This window comes from Amia ocellicauda, chromosome 5 (assembly GCF_036373705.1).
Source record: "Amia ocellicauda isolate fAmiCal2 chromosome 5, fAmiCal2.hap1, whole genome shotgun sequence".
In the NCBI taxonomy this organism is placed as follows: Eukaryota; Metazoa; Chordata; class Actinopteri; order Amiiformes; family Amiidae; genus Amia; species Amia ocellicauda.
In genome coordinates, this window is record NC_089854.1 from 4,140,077 (window position 1) to 4,162,196 (window position 22,120).

The 22,120-nt window shown below is 45.3% G+C and overlaps 2 protein-coding genes across 9 annotated transcripts in view; one reads left to right on the top strand and one right to left on the bottom strand.

Annotated features, from left to right (window-relative positions):
- The window catches only part of dennd2db (DENN/MADD domain containing 2Db), a 25,737-nt gene continuing 3,617 nt past the window's right edge, over window positions 1–22,120 (bottom strand). For 2 of the 7 annotated variants that reach the window (XM_066703333.1, XM_066703332.1), the window contains exons 2-17: window positions 18,146–18,227; window positions 17,697–17,786; window positions 17,153–17,236; window positions 11,129–11,203; window positions 9,399–9,497; window positions 7,955–8,133; window positions 7,617–7,729; window positions 6,253–6,322; window positions 4,500–4,577; window positions 3,274–3,414; window positions 2,392–2,540; window positions 1,802–1,973; window positions 1,615–1,662; window positions 1,385–1,466; window positions 948–1,190; window positions 1–743 (exon numbers count right to left, since the gene is read on the bottom strand). In XM_066703333.1, the coding sequence (XP_066559430.1) occupies window positions 679–743; window positions 948–1,190; window positions 1,385–1,466; window positions 1,615–1,662; window positions 1,802–1,973; window positions 2,392–2,540; window positions 3,274–3,414; window positions 4,500–4,577; window positions 6,253–6,322; window positions 7,617–7,729; window positions 7,955–8,133; window positions 9,399–9,497; window positions 11,129–11,203; window positions 17,153–17,236; window positions 17,697–17,786; window positions 18,146–18,224 (1,767 nt within the window). In that variant the 5' untranslated portion in view covers window positions 18,225–18,227 and the 3' untranslated portion in view covers window positions 1–678. Of the gene's footprint in view, window positions 744–947; window positions 1,191–1,384; window positions 1,467–1,614; window positions 1,663–1,801; window positions 1,974–2,391; window positions 2,541–3,273; window positions 3,415–4,499; window positions 4,578–6,252; window positions 6,323–7,616; window positions 7,730–7,954; window positions 8,134–9,398; window positions 9,498–11,128; window positions 11,204–15,184; window positions 15,323–15,827; window positions 15,991–17,152; window positions 17,237–17,696; window positions 17,787–18,145; window positions 18,228–22,120 lie in introns of those variants that run through there. The other 5 variants (XM_066703334.1, XM_066703335.1, XM_066703338.1 and 2 more) reach the window with 5 other exon arrangements.
- Window positions 15,460–22,120, top strand: part of cry4 (cryptochrome circadian regulator 4) — a 20,416-nt gene continuing 13,755 nt past the window's right edge. Inside the window, exon 1 of one of the 2 annotated variants that reach the window (XM_066703341.1) lies at window positions 15,460–15,561. The gene's annotated coding sequence lies outside the window, so the exon portion shown is untranslated. The remainder of the gene's footprint in view (window positions 15,562–22,120) is intronic. The other variant, XM_066703343.1, reaches the window with a different exon arrangement.

Below are 22,120 nucleotides of genomic sequence, written 5' to 3' on the forward strand. Positions count from 1 at the left end.
AACCATTCAAAAAACTTTATTATTATTATTTTCATTTTCTGCCTGTCGGTTTATGTGAATATGGCTCAGATGATTAATCATCTAGTGCTTAGCCTTGCTCTGGGAGAGCTGCTGGGTCTTGGGAGTTCCATTCTATCTGGGTTCTAACCAGTAATTAATTAACCAGTAACTGGTGCAAAATTAATAACATTTCCCAGTCTCTCCTCATAGAGCATTCAAAGTTACTCATAAATCCCGCTCTCCTAAAACCATGGCTGGAGCACTTTGGACCAGGAAGAGGGGACAGCAGGCGCTTGGCCACTGCAGATCCAGACAGGAAGTATCAACACAGTTGATGTGCGTCTCGTTTAAAAGACCTCCCAGTGATATCAACACTCACTAAAAAAAATTAAATAAAACAAAATAGCAGCATAAAACAGGTACGACACATGAACACTTAAGCCCATAGCTAACCCGATCTAAACGAAGCGTCCGCTTGGCATCTAGAAAAGGCTTAGAATAAACGCTACTGAACATACAATTATTTACTCCGTTGGGCAACTATTCACAAAAAGTCTCACCTACATATCTTTTTACTAAAGGAACTAACACCCCCCCCACCCCACCCCCCAGTTTATGTACAGGCTCCGCCCCCTCAGCTGGCAGTCCAAGCCAACAGCAAAACAGAGTCCAGTGTTTCTAGTGTTTCTTCGCCTTTTCTTTCTTCTTCTCCTGGTATTCTGCAATCTTTTTCCGAAAAACCCCTATAAGGAAAACAAACACAAACAAGCTCAATAAATTAAGAAAGATACCTTTTTGAAGGTCTTTAATGATCTCCACAAACAGATGAAGAGATCAAGACAGAAACTGGTGTGGATATGTGACAAATTGTTGTCAAATCACTTCTTATCCTGCTAGTAAAGCTAATTTAAATAAGACATGTGGTGGGGGGAAGGTCAGAGACTGACCTTGCTGGGATGCCGTCTGCTGCTCCACCTCCTGGATGAAGAGGTCGAACATCTGCATCTCAACGAACTTCTTGACGAACTTGCGGGTGCTCTTGGACTCGATAGCCTTGCAGAAGTTTTTCTTCTGGAAGACGCCCTTCTGGTCGCTGCTGCTCCTCTTGATGTGGGAGGCGAAGTGGCCCACGGTCTTCACGAAGAACGGCAGGAAGGCTTCCGACACCACCTTGTTGAGCTCCTCCAGCGCTGCGGGAGCCGGGACAGAGACGCACAGGGAAGGTTAATAGAGTTAGCCAGGCTTCCATTTAAATCTGAACAGCAAGAGGTACACCCGTGGCTTGTCGGGCACATCTGGACCTTCACCCAAAAACAGTCGTCATGTGCTTAGCTTTTCTGTACAAGGAAATTATGAGGAGAGGGAGAGGGGGAAATTAACTCACTTGAATTCTCTTTCCTGGCACTTAGCGCCTGCAGGATCTCATCTTGAAGTTTTGATGGCAAGATTGTTTTTTCATCACCGATCTAAATGAGAAAGAGACCGATTTATTGCATCGTACACACAAGCATCTGCACAGCATCTGTCAGGGTTCCCTTCCGTCCTCTTTCACATGTCTCCAAAAGCACCGTTAGTAATAGGAGCACAGAACAGAGACACCACAGACACACTTACCTTGCTGATGAACTTCTGCTCGGCTCCTTCAGATAAATCCACGAGCAACTAGAAAAAGATATGTATAACAAAAAATACATTAGTGTTTACATTACTTCAAAAAATTCAGATTATATATTATATATATATATATATATATATATATATATATATATATAGAGAGAGAGAGAGAGGGTGGGCCACTCACGTCGCCCTGGTCAATCAAGTGTTCCAGCAGGCGTTTCTGCACCCCTAATAAATAGGGCGTGGGCGCCATGACCACGTCAATCAGGATCTCGGGAACAATGGAGATGAAGGTGTGCTGCCAGGTGAAGGGGTAGAGCAGGGCGGCCACCGCGTGGATACACTGAGAGAGAGTGCTGTCGGGAGGGAGAGAGACGGGGACACAGTCAACCCAACTGAACACAGAGCCAAACTCACAGCTCACACCCCTGAACTGTTGCATTAGCTGCTGGGTGGGGTATGAATCCAAGGGGTCCCCAGCTAGATTAGACTTGACATAGATGGCCATAGATACAAGCTTTAGCAGTTTTTCCCCTCAAAACAGAGTAAGCCATTCCAAATCTAGGGTCAGTACTGACTGTTGATGTCTGGACTTGAAGGTCAGCGGGGTTTATCTCACAGCTGCAGAAGTGCCAGGACTAAACACACACAAGCTCAGAAATACTGGCCTACCTCTCTGCTCCATTACCCGTGGTTGCTCTCAAATACTTACTTGCTATAGTACACATATCGTAAACTCCGTAATGAGATAAGAAAAGGACTGGATAATCATACCCGAGCTCCTCGGCGATGAAGATAATCCTCCTCTCCATCACAGCAGAGGCGAACACCTGGAGAACTTCCTCGTCCTTCAGGCAGCGGAACAGCGTGCCGAAGTCCACGTGCTCCAGCCAGGAGTCCAGCGGGCGCGTCAGCTCAATGATCTGGGGGGGGCACAGCGATTTGCCAGCGGTTAGGATTTTAATTCAAACTTGACAGTTTAGGGGGCCTCTCTCATCTGGCATTCTGAAGGCTGGGGAATTGGAGGCCTGTGATGCAACACCATCTTGGAAAGCTTCCCCCTCCAGGGCAGGGTTTTGAATTCATGCCCAGATTAATCAGGACACACCCGTTCTGGTCCTTGCTAAATGTACATGCCTGTCGACTCTTGAATCTCTGCTGCCGAGGCTTGTCAGCATGCCCGTGTTTCCAACATTTTGAGCTCGGCTCCTCAGCCCCCTGTACAGAACTGTGCTTATCCGGGTTTAAAACAGGCCCAGAGAAAACTCTACAAATCTCTGTTGGCACTGCCACGTTAACCTACGCGATTCAAACACATGAACCCTCTGAAAAAAGCACTTATCAAAGGAGGAGTGAGCAGACATCAGACTCTGAACTCAGTTGTGTAACCGCACCCCTGAACGGACTGAATTCCAGGCAGATTTAATCCATTTAACCACAATTGTTTACAGTTTGTGAATGGATGCAAATGGTCCTTTTTTTTGTAGGCATCACAGGCTTTCCAATGGTCTCTTGGTCTGAATGGGTGAAGGGGGACGACCTCAACATGTGACAGTGAGGCAAAAACACAAAACAATCCGCGCAGACACCAGACCGGAGGATCGTGAACGAACACCTCACATCGGAGCCAGCGGAGAGAGTGAAATGGGTGCTTACCTCCGTGCCAGAGTCGGGGATGAAGCTCTTCACTTTGACCGTGTTGCCGGGCGCAGGGAAGGCCGCTTCCCTCAGGCTCTGCATGAATGGGTAGATCATCGCTGAAGAGATCTGTCGTCGCTTCTCCACCTCATCGAAAATCTACAACCACAATGGCAGATGGGGCGTTGGTCTCGGAGCATGTTCCTCTAAAGCAGGGATGGGGAAACCTGGTCATGGAGGACTGCAGGGTCTGCTGCACTTTGGTCTGGCGGAGATCTTAACTGATTGCTCCGTTCCAACCTTGATTTCAGGTCTTAAACAGGTGGACTCGTGGACTCAGATAAGTAGCAGACAACTGGGTGGGAATGAAAACCAGCAGACACTAGGGGGGGTTCTCCAGGAACCAGATGCAGAACTGCTAATCTAAAGATCTTAACCTACACTCCAACGGCCGCATCTTCAATGAACCCTATGAAATGTTATAAAAGGCGTACACCCTCGGAGGCATCTTTCCTTCTGGAACTCCACTGGAATTCTAGAAGAACCAGTTTTGTACCTTTTTCAGTTGGTACTCAAATTCAGTTTTGGTTTCATTTCTGCTCACTCCCTGTTCAGCTGTGGGAAGAGTGGACAATCACACCCCAGCACAGCAGCTGCGTACTCAGCTGGTTCAAGGATAAAGCATTATCACCACTGCGCGCAGGCTCCCCGAAAACAGGAAGCCGTTCCTTCTCTGTATTCCCCTTTCTTTTGTTAAACTGCTGACAAACCACTCAAGTCCTAGCTTCGGCGCTTCAGCGGGCAGTGACCTCTGGGGGAAGTTAAAGCCGTGGCACGTGGACGTAGTCCCCTTTAAGGTCTCTATTATTTTTCTACAAGTTCTTGCAGGAAAACTCATCCCGAAATTTCCCGGGATTTCCAGGGAAACAGCCCCTTGTTTCCTGGCAGACTGCCCGACTCTGGACACTTATGGCCACACCTGGACATGTACCAGCGCTGGTGTTGGAGAGCTACACTGAATTCAAGGAAACGCGTCAGAGATACTAAACGCTAATGACTAGAGCTTAATTTTGTACCCTGTGCTGCATAAACACACCACTGTAACTGAGCAACGGTCATATTCACTTTGAGACCGGTATAGAAGAAAGGAGGGTTCTGTAGATGTGGGTAAAGAACCCCAGTTAAGGAGCTCCAGATTAATTATTTCTTAATGGTGACCTGTGAACTTTTTTACAGGGCGGTACCTTTGAGAAGAGTCCAAAGCAGGCCAGCTTGCTGATGATGCAATAGGCCTCCGGAGGTCGAGCTCCCTTCCCATGGGGCTATGCAAGAGGACAGACAGACACACAGTGAGACAGATGGGTTACCATACAGGACATCTGAGAGCAACTGCAGGAAAATGCTTGTGATTTGAGGGATGGGAAATGGTGAAACACACATGCAGAAATGCAATTAGTAGTGTGAAAAACCCTAATGCAGGTTGTTAAGGTCATGTCAACATTTATTTTGTTTATTTATTATGCTGCTGATGGGTCAATTTTTATCCCATGATATTAAGGTCCATGATGAACCTTTGTTACTAGAGTCAGTGTAACTTCCACCAGCATCATAGTAGACACGGGATGGTTTTAAAAAGAGAATTGAACTACTGGGGCTCAAGCAAGCGTCTCATTAACAACTACACTCACCTAAAGGATTATTTGGAACACCATACTAATACTGTGTTTGACCCCCTTTCGCCTTCAGAACTGCCTTAATTCTACGTGGCATTGATTCAACAAGGTGCTGAAAGCATTCTTTAGAAATCTTGGCCCATATTGATAGGATAGCATCTTGCAGTTGATGGAGATTTGTGGGATGCACATCCAGGGCACGAAGCTCCCGTTCCACCACATCCCAAAGATGCTCTATTGGGTTGAGATCTGGTGACTGTGGGGGCCAGTTTAGTACAGTGAATTCATTGTCATGTTCAAGAAACCAATTTGAAATGATTCGACCTTTGTGACATGGTGCATTATCCTGCTGGAAGTAGCCATCAGAGGATGGGTACATGGTGGTCATAAAGGGATGGACATGGTCAGAAACAATGCTCAGGTAGGCCGTGGCATTTAAACGATGCCCAATTGGCACTAAGGGGCCTAAAGTGTGCCAAGAAAACATCCCCCACACCATTACACCACCACCACCAGCCTGCACAGTGGTAACAAGGCCTGATGGATCCATGTTCTCATTCTGTTTACGCCAAATTCTGACTCTACCATCTGAATGTCTCAACAGAAATCGAGACTCATCAGACCAGGCAACATTTTTCCAGTCTTCAACTGTCCAATTTTGGTGAGCTTGTGCAAATTGTAGCCTCTTTTTCCTATTTGTAGTGGAGATGAGTGGTACCCGGTGGGCTCTTCTGCTGTTGTAGCCCATCCGCCTCAAGGTTGTACGTGTTGTGGCTTCACAAATGCTTTGCTGCATACCTCGGTTGTAACGAGTGGTTATTTCAGTCAAAGTTGCTCTTCTATCAGCTTCAATCAGTCGGCCCGTTCTCCTCTGACCTCTAGCATCAACAAGGCATTTTCGCCCACAGGACTGCCGCATACTGGATGTTTTTCCCTTTTCACACCATTCTTTGTAAACCCTAGAAATGGTTGTGCGTGAAAATCCCAGTAACTGAGCAGATTGTGAAATACTCAGACCGGCCCGTCTGGCACCAACAACCATGCCACGCTCAAAATTGCTTAAATCACCTTTCTTTCCCATTCAGACATTCAGTTTGGAGTTCAGGAGATTGTCTTGACCAGGACCACACCCCTAAATGCATTGAAGCAACTGCCATGTGATTGGTTGGTTAGATAATTGCATTAATGAGAAATTGAACAGGTGTTCCTAATAATCCTTTAGGTGAGTGTATATCCCCATTCACTGAGATACATTACTCTCCAGTCCACGTTTTACTCAGATTGCCCCGTCTAGCTCTGGAAGGGATGTTAACAGACTCCTTACCAGTAACCTGCGGCAGTATCCGTTCCTACGACTCCCATCGACTTCGGTCAGGACGAACGAGAATGTCTCACTGGAAGGAAAGATGGCAAACATGGTTACCCTCCGACACAGACGGCATTTTAAACCCCAACTGCTGTCAGTGTATTATAATGTAAATATTGTACTGCTGTACTTTATTGTTATCCGGCCTCGGTCCTGGAGAAACCCTACTGGATGTGAGGAAGTAAACTCGAGTACACAGTTATTTTTCAGCTATACACTAACCCCTACTGCTAAAAAATTCTGGGTGAATTCTGGGTTTTCTGTTACATCACTGCAGTAGAAAAATGGTGACCCATGACCTGGTGACCAAGATACTGCAACATGCACAGTCGGCATGCTCACTGGGGGAAGGAAAAACTCAGGGGAAGAACAGTCCTTTCTGTAAACCTGACCTCTCTCCTGACTTTCACCGATTAGCGCTCGTTTTTTAAACTTCACCAGCTATTTGTCAGCTCAGAGTTTTGCATCATTTCTTAGAAATGTTTTCCTTCTCATGAACACACACACTTCCTGTAAATGCCTGGAGGCTGAGGTAGCATCTCAGATTTCTGAGCTGCGTAGTGTTTGTCCCAGTTATCAGGCTCTGGATTGTGATCATACATCTTTATTTTTCATATATTTATAATGCAAAGCCCTTATAGATGTGCAAACAACTGCTCTACCAGAGACTACCAGATGGAAATTGCATGCCAGTTGCCAACTCTCTACTGATACTATGTAATATGATCTCCCAGTATATAAAATATATAAATTCTAATTGTTTATTTAAAGTACAAGTGAAAGCCCTAGTTTCGAAATGGCTGAAAGAACAGAGAAAGTGAGACAACAGAAACAGAATATCACAAGCAGCAGCATGCAGTAACCATACACACCCTAGCCCTGCAGCAACAAACACAGCGGCTGGTAGAGCTGGTGAACTTTGTAGTATATTTTCCACTACCCCCCCACCCCCATTTATTTCACCCTGTACATATACCACTTCTTATCAAGCTCAGCTGAAGTGTCAGAGAGAAGAGTAGCTGTTGGCGCGCACACAGACACACACACTCACTTCTGAACTGTGGCCCTACGGACTAATCTGGGGTGTGCGAGAAGAAAAAGTCTAAAACCAAGAGAAACTTTGACGTGAGCTGCAGGTTCCTTGTGTGAAGGCGGATCAACAGGATGTGGGACCGGTTAACCCTGCCCCCAAAGCCTTCAAAAGTCAATGTTTTGTATTTATGCATGCGTCTCTCAAATGACACGATTTCATACCATTTCTCTGTAAGCCGTTTTTAGTGATTCCTCCCCAATCCACATGCGTGTGCGGAGGGGTACGTTACCTCCTGTATTCGGTGAGGGGTGCCCAGTTGATTCCATCGGGGAAGCAGAACAGCGTGATGGCCTTCAGTGTCTTCTCCTCTTCCTCCTTCTGGTATTTCACCATGCCGTCTCGCTGCGGCGCCGAGGGAAGGAACACAGCTCGGGTCAGCAGTATTCACAGTGAGAAAAGTCCCGCAACACAAACATGCGCAAAGCCTCCACTGGATTATAAGCACATGTGGCTTTCATCCACGTCTTAGAATCACCACTTCAACAGAAGATCACGCAAGACTCAGTAGAGGCAAAATAACAAACCCCCCAACCCCATCGCCCCACACCCTCTCCCCAGGCCAGTCACCTTTGGAAACTGGTAGATGATCTCGGGCTCGTAGCCTTCCTCTTTATTCTTCTTCTTCGGCTTGACAACCACCAGGTACTCGAAGAAGAACTGCCCGCTGGCGTAGCGCTGCTCCCGGGGCTGCGTGTCTGCTATGGCCCCCCCCGCCCCCATCTCCGGCACCGTCTCCTTGGCCGGCTCTGGACACAGCGTTATTAAAACGTTTTAAAATGTGAAAAACCGAGTAAGACCATGCAAGCAGCTGAGCAGTGACGCACACCTAGGCACAAGGTTGCTCCTTTTAATGCAGTCGGGTTTCATCAGAATCAATACTGATATCAATACCAATGGAGGCATGGCGATATCCAAACTCCCTCCCTCCTCTTGTTACTCCTGTACTCCTACAACCCCCCCCCTCACTGCAATGCTTTCCTCTCCTTCACAAACAGCACTTCCACTTCATCCAAAAACCGCCTCTGGCCTGACTGGCTGTCAGCAGGGACACCCAGCCAAGAGCGAGATGCACATTCCTTGCACACTCCCTAAACGAAATGGCTGTAGCAAAAGCCGAGTGTTTCTAGAGCACTGTGCTGTATCGGCCAAGTTTCGAGAAGTCTCTGAAGCTCTGCACCTTTAAGCCCAGGTTACTGCAGTATACATGCAGAGCCGTTTTGTGGTCAGTCTACCCAGCTGCCCCTTGTTGAGAACATTCATAGAGGGGTAAAACCCTTTGGCCAACTTAAGCCAACTGAATCTATGGATGGACGAGAGCCATATAAGGGTTTTACTTTTTTGCCGTTGTTGTATTTTTCCGTAGCGAGAAGTTTTAACTGTGAAAGAATGTAAATATGTAGCTTTCCAAGAAATAGAAGACTGCCATGTGCCAAAAATTGTCCGCTATTTATAATGCCACTTAAGGGCCATGGAGTCTTGGAGTTTAAATATTGGAGGCAGAGGACTGAAGCTGGCTTCATCCAGCTCCCTCTGGTTTTCACACACAGCCTCCTCGGCTCCTTTGCTCTGTCCCCTGCAAATCCCCAGGGTCTCCCCCAGCCACCGATGCAGAGTTGCTTTCTCCTGCCTCAGCACAACCCCCTTTCCACATGGCTCCCCTCAGACAAGCACCATCCGGGAGCTCGGCCCCGTTCCCAACTCCACCCTCTCGTCGGTCTGTGAACCAGAGCCCCGCACACTGCAGCCCTTCCTCAAATCACTCGCGTAACGTCCAGAAACCACAGGACGGCACTCCGGGCCTTCTTCTCGTTTCATAGAGCGAGACTTTGCTTGGTCAGGCAGCGAGATAGTTCACCCTCTCCCCCCCGTACTGTATTATACTCTGGAAGAAAAGAAAACTCAGTTCTTTTCTTGTCTTTGGGTGGCAACTTTTCACGCACAGACAGGTTCACTCGTTGAAAAGGGCATTATGGAATGGAACTCCCTGTGACAGAGGGGTACGAACACTCACTCTCTCTGTTCAACTTCCCCCGAAATGAAGACCACATCGTGCTAAACCTCTTCAGGGTACTCCCCTCCCCCTCCTCATCTTCACTGGGTATGACCGAATCTGTAGACCAGAGAGAGAGAGAAAGAGAAAGAGAAGCACATCAGCGCTATTTAGCCATTTCCCTATTTTGACACTTATCACAAATCCATTCTTTAGACGCTCTCTTGGAAATAGGTCCATCTAGTTCCTGTCCAGGGTAAATCAAATGTCTCTGGTTCTGCAGCCAACTTGTTTCCCTTCAACATCACAGAACGGGCCACTAGTACTTGTAGGTACTTTTGAAGGCACTGCCAGGGCTTTAATGAAGACTACATTTTTTTTGTTTTTTTCTATTCTTTATAGAACGCACAATTTCCTGTGAATGGGGATTCATGGTCGCCCTGACTAGTGCCTCGGTTCCACTGGCTTAAGCGTCATGCCGTGCCGGAGGCGTCTGTCCTCAAACGCGTCCCAGAGCTTTTTTTGCAAAACCAGGCCGCTGTGAATCCATCCCTCTGATGGGAGGAGCAGCGACTGTGGGTTTGGTTTGTGTTTCGTTTTAAAAACCGAGACAGGAAACACTACGAGCGACACAGCCTGATGTGGAGAGGACTTTTGTGTGCGTTTTATTCTTTGTGCTTTACATGATTGTAAACAGCGTAATAAATACACGTTTCTGTTAAGAGATATCAGGAAGAGCTAAACGTGTAGAGACATTATATTCAGACAAGCATGTTCCCATAAGAATACGGTTCCATGTGCAACAATAAAATAAAAAGCGAATTTGTATTGTTATTATTATCGTCATCATTTGTACTAGTATATATGTATTTTAAACGTCACAGCGTGACTCCCTTAACTTATTACTCTTACTACAGATTTATAACTGCAAACGATACTATTTGCCGTATTATTTATAATGTACTTATCAGACGTCCTTAACCAGGGTAAGTTACAGCTGAAACAAAATACTCACATTTAATGCTTAATTATCCAGCTACAATATAGCAGGTTTAATTTAACTAAAGTGTGCACGTCTCAGTCATGGTGTTTATGGACGCATTTATTAAACCAGTCCTTAATGTTTTAGAGGGAAACCCAGATCTGCTGTATTTATTTATTCATTCATTTATCTTGTAAATGGACACGTTAACTGAATCGTGTTGGCCTTCACACTGACTGTCTCTGCGGATTGTCCTGCACACCATTCACACAACACAGCCTGAAACACCGTCCAGTTATTCATACAATATTAATAACATCGGCTGCTACGATGCGATTATTATCCTTCAGTTTATTTTTAACTAGTCAGGCACTGCACCGGTCCTGTGAAATCCAAGTTTTTAATGCACTCGGATATTAACTGTAATCAGTCATTGTTTCTGTACGTGGATTTCACTCCATGCTGTTAATAAAACTGCAATTTCTTCATGATCGCACACGGCACATGAGATTATATCTTCCGACACAATGTATCTGATCTCTGTGTCTCAAGTCAAGCGCACACCTCCAATTCTGAAAGCGAATCATGTCCTCAGTGGGGACGGACGCTTATGGACACGTCCAGCACCAGCAAGTTAACCGGCCACAAAACACGGACGCGTCCGGACGCTCAGCCAGTGGAAACACCCGTTTAAGTGTCCGGGGCCGGATTTGCCAGTGGAAACGGGGCAAAAGATACAGAAAAGGACTGACACCCCCCTGACACTCACTCAGCTTGGAGGCTGCAGGGCCATTCCCTTTGCCATTGGTGGTGTGCTGTGGAGCCTCACCATGCGATTTGTCATCTGCGCAGAAAAATGAAAAATAGCACGACATTAATAAACACATAAACAATAATATTAATGGTAGTGCACTTTAAACCATTTTATATATTGGTGCTTTCCCAAAGGCAGAGCTGCAAGAGTTGACCTTCGGCGTGACGTGACTTAACACTTCATCGCGTTGGCAAGTTCCTCGTATCGAGCACTCAGTGGACTGGAAGGACCAGTTTGACTCCCTCTCGGTTACATTAAAACAGAAGAAAATACAAGAAAACAAAAGGGAAACGCCTTGCTTTCTTTATGCCACCTTTTACAGGGCTTTGTTCACAATGCAGTCATTCTCCATTTGTCATCCGGATCATGTTTTCTCAGGGTGCAGAGAGACTAAGGAAAATAAGAAAAGTAAATCCCCAGACTAGGGGAACAACAGTGTTATGGAAGATGTTCTCTGCGTGTAAAGTCTATCAAAATGATGGACACCATTTCTTGTATTTGAAAACATTAGTCGGTACAATCCTTTGACACATGTTCTGGCTTTCTCTGTGGGGATATTTTTGGCTCCACTTAGCCTGAGAAGCGCTATTGGCAATACGTATAGCAGGGCCTTAAACTTTTGCTTTGCTTCTCTGTGACATGAAGTATTTGCTTTCAAAATAAATAAGTAACAGACAGTTTGACCTCTGCACCACCCTTCCCCCCTCAAACATGTAGCTTTCTTGAATATCTGACCCTGCATTTCCACTTGCAACATACTGCACTTTTGAACGTTTTCTCTTGTCAATACGATGCCACTTCACATGAAATGACTGCGTTGAATGTCTTTGTTCAGGTGTGGTTTGCTCTTAAGAGATCACAATACAAAGCGACTGCAACACAGGCAGTGCTTTTTTTGCTCTGTTGTGCTACCAAAACTAGAATCGAAGATCTAAGTTGTAGTGCACACTTTAAATTAAGTGCACCCACCTCCCCGTTAATTAAAAGCAAGAACTTCACAGTTTCTAAAGCTTCTCTGTGTGGCTGATCGAGCGGCACACAGTCTGATTTTAAGTGCCCTGTATTGCACACCAAGGTATGCTAAGCTCTGACCACTGACCTAGCACAAAGCTACACGTGAAACAGATAATCATTGGTTGCGTGCACGGCCGCACTCTACTTTAACCATTCCTGTGTCTGCCCCCGATCAAATGCATCTCAAACAAGAGTGTCCCCTCGTCCTCGCGCTTCTGCTGCAGCTGATCTGCACAAGTCAGGGCTGCACTCCTTCACACCGCAGCGGGCGGGCAGATGCGAAGGCGAGGAGCTCGTTGTGGAAAGACCATCTCGAGTTCACACCAGCATATCACCTTTACTGCAGCAGTCGGCGACACCAGCAACAACTGTTGTCTTTTAACTTCCGCAATTTGGTAGAGTGAACTTTCCTTTTTCCATCAATTTAAAAAACAAATCAGAAATCATTAATTTGAATTAAAGATCCATGGCTAGCATCCTATAGTGCTCTATAGGGCAATGCTACATTATGTCATGGTTTAATTACCCTGACTGACACCTGTAAATATTTCTTCCCAGGATTAGCACTGCAGGATATTATTTGTTCAGCTGTTTACAGCCAAGATTAACACACAGGCAGTCTGTCTCCTTCTTCATAAATTATTGCACCTTCTTGCTGATTTCATCAAGAAGTAAGTTCCCAGTCCTTGCCTTGCAGTATCACGGGTCACTCAGATCTTTTCCACTCCATAAAAATGCTGTTTTTGTCAATTTGATTTTAATATACACAACCCCCCCCCCCCCAATCCATCGCTGTTTTGTGATATATGGGAACAAAAACTGAATTTGGACGTTATGGTTTGGAAACTCCCAGGTTTTGACAAAAACAAATAACAACATCAACAACAACCACAATACCTCTGAAATGAGGGCAAGTGAAAGTCAAGAGGGTAAAGCTCCATTTCCTGATTTACACAACAGGTTGGCTTAAAGTTGGCTTAAACTGGTTGTAAGACGGGGGGCAGATGGCAGATTAACCAGCATAGCTTGTGTTCATATTTAATTGTGTATTGTGCTAAATTTGCCTCGTATTTGTTTTTTTCTCTTTCTTTTCCAAGAGGGCAGACAGGAATACTTCAAATCTGTCCTTATCACAAGCATTACAGTGGGTTCAGTCAACAGCTGCAATATTGCTTTAAGTTCATGCTAGATAACGTGGTATTAAAAGCAGCTTGTCGTCTGCCTAACACTTCCGTTGTGCTTGGCCCATGGGAAACACAACAGTATTCTTCCATGGTTAAAAACTCACAGACCGACCCCAGCAGCTCCTGTCGAGTACAGAAGCATCACTCACAAACTAGTGAAATCCATCGCTACAATAAAAATCGTTAGCGTTAGAATGAACATTTCTGCTTAGTTAATTACTTTGCCCTCATCACCCTCTGGCTAAACCATGTCCGGGGGGGGAGGTTACAAGCAAAGAAAGAATGCTGGGGGGAGGGAAAAAAGCTCTCCTACCCGGAAGAGAGTGGGGAAGAATATTCCTAATACATCAGTGACAGAAATGCATTGTGTGTCATGGTATCTGCAGCATTGTGCAACCTACATGAATTCATATGCCCTCTTCCTGGTACTTAGTAGTGATGACAACTAAATACAGGAAATTATCAGACAGTTTACAAAAAAGAAGAGGAGGTGTAAAGTGGCAACCGTTGATATTTAGTAGCCACTTCTGAAACCACACACAGTGCCAGGAGGTGAATGCTGTGCACAGTCTAGATCAGTTGCCAACGATGCATATCAATGGACAGGGCAGCCCACGTAAGAAATAACTGGGTCTCCACTGTCTTGAGAAACAGCCTCCTCTTTATAAAGATCCCCCACTAGCACAGATACTGAAGGGCCTCCTGGGTAATCACGCAGAATTACAGTCACAGTTTCTACACTGGGGCATGGTCAACATCAGTGCTTTTATTATAGCCTCAGCTGTAGTTTTCTCCCTGTTGTTAACAATGTCTTATCATGAGTGTGTTGACTTTTACCACATGAATTAAAACTCAGGGCATCACAGCTCTGCCAAGACCAGGATGTGAGCCTCTGTGTACACAAGGCGCTGCTTTGGAGAAGGCAAAGGTTGCTGCCACACGGTGCCCCGGCAGCAAATAAACGTTTTGTTTAGTTTTTTCCTCCAAGTTTGGGCATCTGTTGACTTGCGCCTGCTGTAGGCATTGTGTAGGAGGACATGCAACAGGTGAACTGATTGAAACCACCGCTTTAAGTAATTTTCCACTGGCATTGTCTCACAGCAAAATATGCTTTCAGATTTTAAACTGATTAAGTGCTGTGGAAGAATACGCCAGGAAGTGGAAACATGATAGAAAATGGGCAAACGAGAAAGTGCTTTTTCACAGGATTAATAACTCACCGGATAATACAATACAACTTTATTTGTCCCCAAGGGGCAATTTGATTTAAAGTTTACAGGTGCTTAAACCAGCACCTCAGCTGGGCCAAGACTTCTGCCCAACATACGACAGGGCTGTTGTTGAGGGGCAGCGGGCAAAGCATATGTGATTAGACAATAAAGTTAGCTTATCATAAGACAGTGGGACCTCGCTAGGAAACAACTCAACAAGAGGCTTCAGGCAGGGCAAATAGCCACAACATAGCCCAGGAAGAAAACAGGGGAACAGGAAGGTTTCAGTTCCCTGTATACAAATCTAATACACGTGCTCTAAAAACAGTATATCCTTGAAAAACTTTAAATGATATACGTTTAATGTTTATATTTTTCACACCCAGATAATGTGCAGTAGCTGAATAATAAGACAAAAAACCTTACCAAGGTCAAGAGAGTTCAAAAACCAAAAACAAACGCAAGGGTTACTGTGGTTGCATTAGAAACGCAATCGTAAAGCACCTTAAATCATTAGACCACAGCACAGCCGCAGTCGGCGCAGGTGACCGGGCTGTGAGAAAAGCGCCGCCGGTCAGGATGCGCGGAGACGGGCTACTCACTGTGCGCCTCTCGCCCGAAGCCGATCCGTCCTGCGCGCCCCTTTCCCCGCTGCGCGCTCATGGCTACAAAGGCACGCCGTGTCCCGCGCTGCTGTGCAAAATCGACACCATAATCCTACACGCGGTAAAGGACACCGATCCCAGCGGCACAAGTCTCAGACTGGGAGCTCATCCCACAGCGCCGCGCTCTCCCTCTCTCTCTCTCTCTCTCTCTCTCTCTCTCACTTCCTGGACTCTGACTTTCGTTCTCTGACTTCGTTTGATCTGGGTTTTGCGCGCAGTGAATCGGGCAGCGTGTCAGCTGCGGGGTTGCTGGCTGTTTCCTGCAGATGCGCAGCGCTCAGTGTCCCGGGGGCGGGCTGCCCTACCTGCGACAGGTAACTCTCCTGCACCACCAGCTCCGGGGCTGCAAGGATCTCTTGCGCTGCTTGTGCAGGTGTTTTAATAGGCAATTTGGTGTTGGTTTATATGCATGTTGGTATGAATCACTAAAACACTGATGTGTGAGCGTTTGGAAAAATATGTAATTTGCGTGGTTGTATGAAACTCTTGTTGTTTGATTTAAAAATGCAGTGTTTAGCTTATACATTAAAATATATAAATACATTTAAAAGTAACTGAAACGAAGCAAGGTGTGTCATACCGGTGTCTTGACTGCCATTTAGATCTTCTTGAGATCTAAAGCAGCAGCAACTCCACATGGATCCGATGATTGTCTTAATCGTTGCCTCTTAAAGAAGTTGCCGGTCATAGGTCGGAAACGGCACATGTATTCATTCATAGAGCTCTCATTATGGGCCCAGGGGGCCAGAGCACAATCCCAAAGAAACTGGAACCGCCAGGCCACTTGCTCCCAATTTCGGGAAAAAAAACTCCACAACCAATTACTACACTTGAGAGTAGATTAAAAGAAGAGCAATGTTCGATCGATTTCATTTATTTATAAATTAATCATTCAATTAATTGCAATTTTAAAATAAACTCTATCCATGTTTACGCAGAACGGTTCTCTCCCAGCCTGATAAACCCTTTGTGCTGAGGTTTGGGGAGGCAGTTCTGTCAGAATAAACCCCACGTATTCGCAAGCCGATAATCAAAAGACAATTGGTTAATTGTGAAAATCATATCACAGGACTGTTAAACCTTGAATCAAATAGAATAAAAAGTTTGGCGTCATTCAATTAAAGCAATTAAATAATTGGATTAAGCGCTTTGTTTTGAAACAACATTTAAAACGTTTTGAAAATGTAATAACCAACATATCCCTTTAAAGATAGCGAATTAAATTACCTAAACGCATATCATTAATATAATTAACTAGTCAAGAAAAGAGACAAGGTCTTTGAATGCACGTCGGGCGTTGCTGTATAGTCTGTTTGTTATGTAGGCTACTGTATATAGGCCTATAAACACGTGATTTCCAAAATCTCGGGCGACTAGAATCGGATTGTTTGATATTCTACCTAAACGTGGCCATGGGGTGTTATTTTGAATCACAGTAATAATCGTAACATTGTCATCATCCCAGTTTATTATGTCTGCCACATGATTGTAGTAGTAATAACCACCCCACGCAGCCCCACACAGACTGTAAAGCTGTATTTTTACAACAGGTGTTTTCATACAACAAACTCCCGAGTAGGCTATGGCTACAAGAACAACGATCAGACTTATAAAGATCAAATCTAAATGCATATGTGGATACACGTTTAATAAAAAAAAAAAAATGTGTTTAAAAGTTTTATATCCCGAAAGTTACAGAATACAATGTTGAGAACCTAATAGAATTGAAAGCTACAACGGATAGGACAATGGGATGTTGCCTGTGTATTTTATCATTTAAGACAGTCATGTGTCCATCAAAGGCCCAAATAATAATACAAATGATAATGGAGAACAAATTACTGTCTGCCATGACCTGTGGAGAATGCAGAAACCCAAATAATCGCCGTAAACCCCCATGCTTACTCTTTAAAGACTCCATTCCTGCAGAGGATGTCCTTAGTCTCCTTCCTCCCAGGCCCGGTCCCTCTGCTGCATCCTTATCTCCTGCTGAGAGAACAGAGAGAGGGGATATTTGCCTGGTGGCTTAGAGGCGAGGTTCAGACACTTTTATTTGCATGACAGCATTGCTCATGCAAACATTGACTCCTCTTCAAATGCGCGAGAGACGGAGTTGACAGGACTGATGTCCGGGGTGAACCAGTGTGTGTTTGTGTGGTTGTAGTTAAAGAACAACCAGACTGCCGGCCACGAGCTTTGGGAGTCACTTGTCTGAGACGCGATTCTCCGGGCCAGACAGCACTGTGTTTGAAAAGGTATTGTCTCTCCCAGCACATCCACAGCTGAAACAGACGTTGGAAACAGTGTTCGAATGGTGTGAGTCTTTTTTCACTTTATGAAATGACTGTGGCATTTGTGGATGTGTGTACATTTGTAAATGTAAATTTGTTCATGACTAGGTGTTTAAAACGGTGCATATGATCGTACTGATGTGGGATGGAGAACTCACTCTTGGTGGATCTCTCTTGGACGGAGTAGAATTTCCTCGTCCCCCTCACCCACTGGCTGGTCCCGGTGTCATCGTCCAGACGGTCTCTTCCTAGGAGGACAGGAGAAATTAGACCAGTCCTGTTGTACCATTGGCACCTGCTACAGCTGGTCTGGTAGGGCATTTCCTATTCAAAGAGAAAAGGCCTGCAGAACAGCTATCAACCATAAAGCTGTGGGTTTGCCTGGGAAGCAAGCCAAAGTAAATGGCTGTATTATGCTTTATTCTCTGACTTTGAACTTAAACACAGTCAGATGGCTCGGCCAAGTACACGCTGCAGAGGACACAGGTGTAACTCTCAACTCTCACAGGCAAGAGCAGATACAGGCCTAAAAAATTAAAAAAAAACATCGATATGTTTCCTTTAAATAAAATGCACATGAAATAATGGAGGAATGTTTTGCACTCACTCTTGACCCGCAGTGAAGAGAAGCCCCACCTTCTTCTCGCAGGAGCACTCTGTTTGTCTTTCTCCTCCATTCCAGCCATTCTCTGCCGGATGAACACAAAGAAAGAAACATTACGGACAAGTTCCTCTCTGTTGTGTTCGTGTAGGATCTGCAGCTGGTTCAAATGAAGCATGAAGACAAACATTTAGATTGGCGTCCGCAAGCACATCTCGGCTACCTTTTCCTTTCAACTTCCACAGATTAGGTCCGCCACTAACAGAGTCCTGTTTACTGGCCTTGACTAATTCACAGAAGAAGGAATCTTCATATTGACCTAAAAGACTAAAGTTGTCCTAAAGTCGAAACCTGTATTTCAGTTCATTGTTCTGCTTTTATTGTTGTTTATGTCAAATGATTGTGATTTACTTTCTTCATCAACAGACCGGCCCCCTTTGCATGAACCAGATTGTACGCCTCAGATGTGTGTCTTGTTTTGGGCAGAAATTATCTTCTCAGCTCAATGGGAATGCCTTTAGTGTAACAAATGACCCATTGTCTATCCAGGGGTGTGACAGAAAACAAACACTAAGCACAGATATTTTTTTCTTGATCACAAAGCTATACAGAGAGCAGTATCAGGTATACAGAGATAGAGCTGAGGTGGGTTTTGTTGTCTGGGCAATGCAATCTGGAGCTCTTTGATTACAGAGCTCACCTCGCTCTTTGTCTGGGTATGCCCACTGATGGGATTTTAGGCCAGCCAAGCAGATGCTGCAACAACCTTCCTGTTTGGATTCCTACTGCAGCTCGCAGTGTCATCTGATGCTGATGAACAACCAGCTTTTGGAGGAGTGAAGCGCTTCCTTCCAGACATGACCGAAAACTCTGACTCAGCACTGTATGGACCTCATAACACCGGCCCAAACAGATGGGGCCACACATACTGGGCGCCGCTTACATAAGGGCGGCCCAGAGATAATCCCCAGTCAACCCAATATCTCCTTGGAGATGGTGCCAAAACATCACGTCAACAAATGTGTTTAGATATCAGCAGTAAACACAAACGATTTCCTGAAACAAACCACAAACCACTGACAGAAATGAAAAGCTATTATACACATTTCTGAGAATACAACCAGGCTAAGATTACAGGTAAATCCATGTGAATGATGCTTCTAAGTCCCGTCCTCCATGAGATATATGTGATTGATTTTGCTCCACAAAGAAGCTGAATTAGATTTCCTTTCCAAATATCACATATGTGTAAACAGTACTGACTGCCCTGTTGACCCCTTTTGAGTTCTACACCTTCTCATTGAGGAAGCAGATGGCAGAAGATTGGATCTCACGGTACCGAACAAGCCGTTTTAAAGTCTGCCTTCTGTTTCACTGTAGCTTCATCGGGGGAGGGGGAAGATGCAGAACCGCGAGCTCGCTTCGGTCGCAAGGTCGCGCTCTCTGACCGAGTCCTCTGATTGGTGGAGGACGGTTCAGAGAAGTTCAGAGGAACAGAGACGTGGAATGTTTGGTATTTACTGTGAAAGTCCAAATGCCAGCAATTGCTTTTCCCAAGGCCTCAGCACACTGGCTTGTCTGCAGATATGGAGCGGTTTGATACGGGCATGAGCTTTTTTTGCCACAAATGAAAAAGACACTGAACATATTCAGAGTTAATTTGGATTACCGAGTCCTTGGGGGGGAATACATTTGTCTAAATTGTGTCTTAATAAACCCTGCTCAGAGCCCTTCTAGGTCTGTTTAAGCAATCCTCAAAGGATGTTTTAGTCAATAATTAAGTGATGGACAAGCCGTGGTGGGTGGTGAGGCATTTGTTGCAATTGTGCTCTAAATGAAACTTCAGCACTGTAGACATCAGTGTGAATTTACACGCTCGTTTGTTTATAGGCCTGTTTTAATTCTGTCCACAAAAGAAAGGCAATTTTTCATGGGTCCTTTTTGTCCCTCTGTCCTGCCCGTCCGTCTCGACAAGCTCCATAAACTCTGGACACCCTGACGCTACGCAGGCCATTCTTCTCTTCTGGCAACTCAACTCCAGCAGAGCCCCAGGCATGTAAGCAGAGAGAGAGAGATGGGAGTGGGATGGAGAGGTTGTTTCTGCCACTTTAAATAACCTTGCCTTATTGACATGCTTCAATGTGCAACACCTTTTCTTTACTGAAGCTTCAATCATAACATTACCTATGCCAGACGGTCTGTTTATGATCAAACACTCCCTCCGTTTGTATACGTATGGGTGTATAAAGATAAGAGCTTGTCTCTGTTGTTACTGACAGACAACAGCCTGCCTGGGAAATCCACTCCATTGAGCAGTGAGGCCTCCCCCTCTAATAATAGACCGCTGAACTGTCACAACATTATTAGTGTTGCTGCTGTTCCCAGAAGATATTTCTGGGATGTTGTTGCAAGTTTAACAAGTTTGCATCATAGTGAATCCCAATGGGGGGTTGGGGGGAGATCACGTCCTGTGCATCGCGCTCGTAGACTCAGACAGGAAGCTTGCGGCGTTTGGGAAATATTAAAAATGGGTTTTGTTGAAGGTGTGTAGAAATATTTTCATTCCCGACGTGAAACTCATTGGCCTCTCCTTTGGTGTGATACCAGCGATCTACAGTGTGACAGCGGGGGTTTTGTATCCATTGTAACATGACTTCCACATTAATCTGATAGCCGTTGAATTGAAAGTGAAATGGATGGTGTGTTGAGCACAGTACTGTGGGTCCTATGGGCACGTCTCTATTAAAAGGAATATCCGGTGTCACTTCCCCTTTGCACACTCCCTATCGCAATCGGGTTAGTAAATCAAGGCAGTACCGCTTCCCTTACACACGTCACAGTTGTGTTGGCTTAATGATGTACCTTCTTCGGGGGAGGAGGCTTGAGGTTTGTGCCAGGTTCTCCGACAAGGTCTCTCCAGGTCAGTCGAGGCCCAACCACAGTGTTCAGTGTTTATAGCCGAGCGGCAGTGTTCAGCAAATACAACCCTGAACTCATGACAAATTAATAAGGCACTGTTTTGTCTCTCTCTCTCTCTCTCTCTCTCTCTCTCTCTCTCTCTCTCTCTCACACTCAAAACCAAAGGTATTCATTAGCAAAGGAATAATATACTAAGGTTGCAGGAGCATCCCTTGTTTTCATAGTCTTGTTTCTTGTTTCATCCACCTGCCAAATTAATATTTAATATCTGTGTTTACTTTTCCAGACTGCCAAATGGTTTCTTTTGATTCAATTGCATCCTGAGGGGTAGTTGTGAATGACCTGTGAATGAGAACGTGCGTCCTGTCATTTCACAGGCTCTGGAAAACGACTCTTCCACAGGCTACCGAGAGCAGCAGAGCACATGACCCCGGGAACCTCAGTATGACGTGACTGTAAAGTCCATGGGAATAAAACTCGCATTGCTCAGTTTACTCCCAGCATCAGCTACCACCGAGCAACCAGCTGACACCTGCTCTCTCCTGACTGCCGAGGTCATGGATGCTCAGGGTGGCCACTCATGGTCAGGCAAGCTGGATCAGATAGTTTTTCCCCCGAGCTGGTGAAAATATAACAAGCGGGCTGTGACTGACAGTCAAACGCCGAGAGGAGTTTTCCCTCCGCATCCACACTGTAACTTTGCTGAATTATTGGTGGCAGACTTAGTAGCCGTGGCACGGTCAAAAACAAGGAAATGTCTTGGTGGATAATGAAGATTGAATGTATTTCCACAGCAGTCTGGCAGGGTGGACCTTGAGGCCCTCAGTGCACCTGCCTCCAGGGACTGTGTGTTTTGGAAGCAAACAGGGCGGGAGTATTTATAGGGTTTTCCGAGCTGTGGGAACTCTTTGCAGGGTGAACTCGAATTTTTTTCATGAGCATAGAGTGACAGGCTTCTGTGTGGCCTGGGAAATATTTAATTACGTTTTTTTTCTTACTTTAACACCAGATGTATAAGTGTGATGCTCTATCTCCTGCTTGGTATGACCTTGTGAACTGCAG